Genomic DNA, 4,241 nt, shown 5'->3' with positions numbered 1-4,241 from the left:
CAGCATCTGTCTGTCTGTGTGTGTGTGTGTGTGTGTGTGTGTGTGTGTGTGTGTGTGTGTGTGTGTGTGTGTGTTTTGTTGTGTAGATGGCAGAGGGGCGGAGCTTTTGGAGTATCGCTGGCTGCGATTGGAGGACGGGACGAGCGATCGACCAATCATGGTGAAGCTCTTCTCCACGTCTCAACCTGAATCGCACCGCAGGCTCCACCCACGTGAGACCTTTCTGCTCGTTGTGATGTCATTTCCTGGAGCATCTCCAATCGCTTCATAACCGTGACATCAGAACCACCTGAGCTGGAACATTAAATCAATAAAGTTTAATTTTTTCTGTCTCTGTAGTGTCCGTGGTAGTCTGCACCAGACTGAAGGTGATCAGAGCCGACCTCGCCTCCTACCTGACCAACACTACGTACACTCAGGTGTACTGCACAGGTAACAGCTGCACACACACCTGGACCTGCACAGGTAACAGCTGCACACACACCTAGACCTGCACAGGTAACAGCTGTAGACACACCTAGACCTGCACAGGTAACAGCTGTACACACACCTGGACCTACACAGGTAACAGCTGGACACACACCTGGACCTGCACAGGTAACAGCTGTACACACACCTAGACCTGCACAGGTAACAGCTGTTCACACACCTGGAACTATACAGGTAACAGCTGTACACACACCTGGAGCTGCACAGGTAACAGCTGTACACACACCTGGAGCTACACAGGTAACAGCTGTACACACACCTGGAACTACACAGGTAACAGCTGTACACACACCTGGAGCTGCACAGGTAACAGCTGTACACACACCTGGACCTACACCGGTAACAGCTGTACACACACCTGGACCTGCACAGGTAACAGCTGTACACACACCTGGAGCTGCACAGGTAACAGCTGCACACACACCTGGACCTACACAGGTAACAGCTGTACACACACCTGGACCTGCACAGGTAACAGCTGTACACACACCTAGACCTGCACAGGTAACAGCTGTACACACACCTAGACCTACACAGGGAACAGCTGTACACACACCTGTTACTGCACAGGTAACAGCTGTACACACACCTGTTACTGCACAGGTAACAGCTGTACACACACTTAGATCTGCACAGGTAACAGCTGTACACACACCTGGACCTGCACAGGTAACAGCTGTACACACACCTGGACCTGCACAGGTAACAGCTGTACACACACCTGGAACTATACAGGTAACAGCTGTACACACACCTGGAACTACACAGGTAACAGCTGTACACACACCTGGAGCTACACAGGTAAGAGCTGTACACACACCTGGAACTGTGATTGATTGGTTGGCTCTTGCTTCGTTAGTTTATCTTGTCCCTGATTGGCTGGCTGTTGCTTCCTTAGTTTATCTTGTCCCTGATTGGCTGGCTGTTTCTCCATTAGTTTATCTTGTCCCTGATTGGCCGGCTGTTGCTTCCTTAGTTTATCTTGTCCCTGATTGGCCGGCGGTTGCGTCCTTAGTTTATCTTGTCCCTGATTGGCCGGCTGTTGCGTCCTTAGTTTATCTTGTCCCTGATTGGCCGGGGGTCCCTCTCCTGATAGGACTGGGCGACCACTCAGAGATGAGCTACCGGGGGCTCCGGCCGGTGCGGTGCTTCCTGCGCTGGCTGCGGAGCCAGGAAGACGCAGCGGTGCTGAGCAGGGCTCTGATTGGAGGATGCTTCTCCTACCCGCCCCTACCCGTCTCCTTGGAAACGTTCATGAAAGGCATCGGAGGTCAGCTGTCCCTCGTATTATTTACTTTTATTTTTTAAATATTCAGACTTGTACTCTTATTGTTGAGTATAATGTAATATATATGTGTGTGTGTGTGTGTGTGTGTGTGTTCAGGTGAGCCAGGGTTCCTGCGGGGGGCGGAGCTTCAGAGGGAGATGGCGAGACTCTGTTACCGCGAGCGACGCACCTTCTGTATCCAGGCAGCCGTTTCCATGGTTACTTACAGCCGTATTGGAGAGGTGACTGCCGAACACACACACACACACACACACACACACACACACACACACACACACACTAGCCAAGTTTCCACCCACAAAAAAATCCCCGTGATGATGACGTCACTGTTTGCGGTCAGATGGTTTATCGAACTGACGGCTGCATCAACACGTTGCTATGGCGATGCAGATGCTCGTAAACATTTGTGAAGGTGTGTATCTACCTGGAGCCACTCACGTATTACTAGATTAGATCATGACATCATCATGACGTGTTACTACAGGACATCATGACATCATCATGACATCATGACATGTTACTACATGACATCATGACATCATCATGACATCATGACATGTTACTACAGGACATCATGACATCATCGTGACATCAAGGTATGTTACTACAGGACATCATGACATCATCGTGACTTCATGACGTGTTACTACAGGACATCATGACATCATCGTGACATCAAGACATGTTACTACAGGACATCATGACATCATCGTGACTTCATTAGGACATCATGACATCATCGTGACTTCATGACGTGTTACGCGAAACGTGATGCGCGGGACACGATCCCCACCGTCTCTGACCCTACAGGCGCGTCAGTTTAACCATTAAATGACGTCATACTTTCGATCAAGAGAAAATTTGATGAGATTTAATAACATCGGGTGGAAACATAGCTACTGTGTCACAATGTAAAACAACTAAGTCATAATATTTCAAAATAAAAGCCTAAATATTTCAAAAATAAAAGCAATGTGATAACTTGTTGTCTCTCTCAGGAGGATTGCTGTTTGTTTTGGACGGACCGAGCTTCATCTTCCCCCTCCTCCTCCTTCTTCACTCGCCTGTCCCCCTCCTCTTCCTCCCCCCTTCCTCCCCCCTCCACCCCTCGCTCCTTTAGACCTCCTCTCTCCTCCTCTTCCTCTCTTTCTCCGACGTATTCAGCCGGGAGTCACCTGTCGCCGGGCAGATCAGGGTGAGACTTTAGAAACCTTTCAACAATATAAATAATATTAATAACTTTGTTCTTTATTCTTATTTTGCACTCCTATTTTTTTAAACTTCAACTCCTTCCACGTTTTTCCACGTAGAAACTTCATTCAAACATCAAACCGTTTAGCGCAGTTAGGACATTGCTGTTATTATACAGAATCTTCATAACTTTCATAATTTCCGAAATATTCAATGTTTTCGGGGAGATTTTCCCCATGGACGGAATGTTCAAATTTGACACAAATTCATGCATTTTCATACATTTTCAACTGCTATCTACTCATTCATACCTTCATCAAAAAACACCATTCAAACTTTAAAATGTTCCTCATCTTTCATACATTCAGGGTAGTATTCAACTTTCAAATACCATTTATACTTTTTAAAATATTTAACCTTGTTTGAGGCTTTCAACAAAAGCCCCCTCTTCATTATTACCAGTGTGTTTGGATGAAAGGTCTCATCTCTGCTTTATGGTCCCCATGTTACCTCTTCATAGAGTCCAGGTGTCCAGGGTTAGACTGGACTCAGGGACGCAATCCAGGAACTAGAGCCCCACCAAATATTTAAAAATCCCATAAATCCTCCGATATATATTTTAACAAACAAAATCCAGAAACGCATAAAAAACATACACCAATTTCCCTAACATTAGTTATTTGTTGTTATTTATGAGTTCTCATTAAAATGTGATAATTTGTTTTTTTATCACAGAACATCAAAATATATTAAAGTTCTGATGAATAAAATGTATAAAAATACAAACTTAAGATATGAAACAAAAACACTTTAACAAAAAATGAATCACTAACAGGGACGTTGTAGAGCGTCCTCTGGTGGACAGACTATGCAACACCATCACTAACAGGGACGTTGTAGAGCGTCCTCTGGTGGACAGACTATGTAACACCATCACTAACAGGGACGTTGTAGAGCGTCCTCTGGGGGACAGCGTCCTCTCTAATTGTCTCTGTATCAGCAGGAAGAAGAGGAAGCAGCTGCTCCAGGCTGACACCCCGAAGAAAAGGTAAAAACACTCCACTCGTTACTCCGTTCGTCTCACAGCTTCAGTTAAGATATTTTAAGATAACAGTGTGTATTAGTACTTTTACTACAGTAAAGTATTTTAGTACTTACCTAAGTAACATGTCTCTGTTCAGACATCCATGGGTCACACTACAACCAGAACAGAACAACACAGGTAGGAGAGGGTGTGTGTGTGTGTGTGTGTGTGTGTGTGTGTGTGTGTGTG

General features: G+C 45.8%; 1 protein-coding gene across 1 annotated transcript; it reads left to right on the top strand.

Annotated features, from left to right (window-relative positions):
* The first annotated feature begins 57 nt into the window (after window positions 1-57).
* On the top strand, window positions 58-3,370 carry LOC117962137 (RPA-related protein RADX-like). The gene is made up of 5 exons (XM_034901253.1): window positions 58-212; window positions 340-432; window positions 1,586-1,759; window positions 1,874-1,998; window positions 2,776-3,370. Exons 1-5 carry the CDS (start codon window positions 158-160, stop codon window positions 2,974-2,976), a joined length of 648 nt encoding a protein of 215 aa, XP_034757144.1. The 5' UTR covers window positions 58-157; the 3' UTR covers window positions 2,977-3,370.
* Window positions 3,371-4,241: the final 871 nt, after the last annotated feature.

This window comes from Etheostoma cragini, chromosome 19 (assembly GCF_013103735.1).
Source record: "Etheostoma cragini isolate CJK2018 chromosome 19, CSU_Ecrag_1.0, whole genome shotgun sequence".
Taxonomy (NCBI): domain Eukaryota; kingdom Metazoa; phylum Chordata; class Actinopteri; order Perciformes; family Percidae; genus Etheostoma; species Etheostoma cragini.
This window is presented reverse-complemented; position numbering and strand designations above follow the sequence as displayed.

Coding starts and splice junctions, on each gene's coding strand:
- LOC117962137 (XM_034901253.1), top strand. CDS start 158: ATGGTGAAGCTCTTCTCCACGTCTCAACCTGAATCGCACCGCAGGCTC. Junction 213..339: donor GCACCGCAGGCTCCACCCAC/GTGAGACCTTTC, acceptor CTGTCTCTGTAG/TGTCCGTGGTAGTCTGCACC. Junction 1,999..2,775: donor CTTACAGCCGTATTGGAGAG/GTGACTGCCGAA, acceptor TGTCTCTCTCAG/GAGGATTGCTGTTTGTTTTG.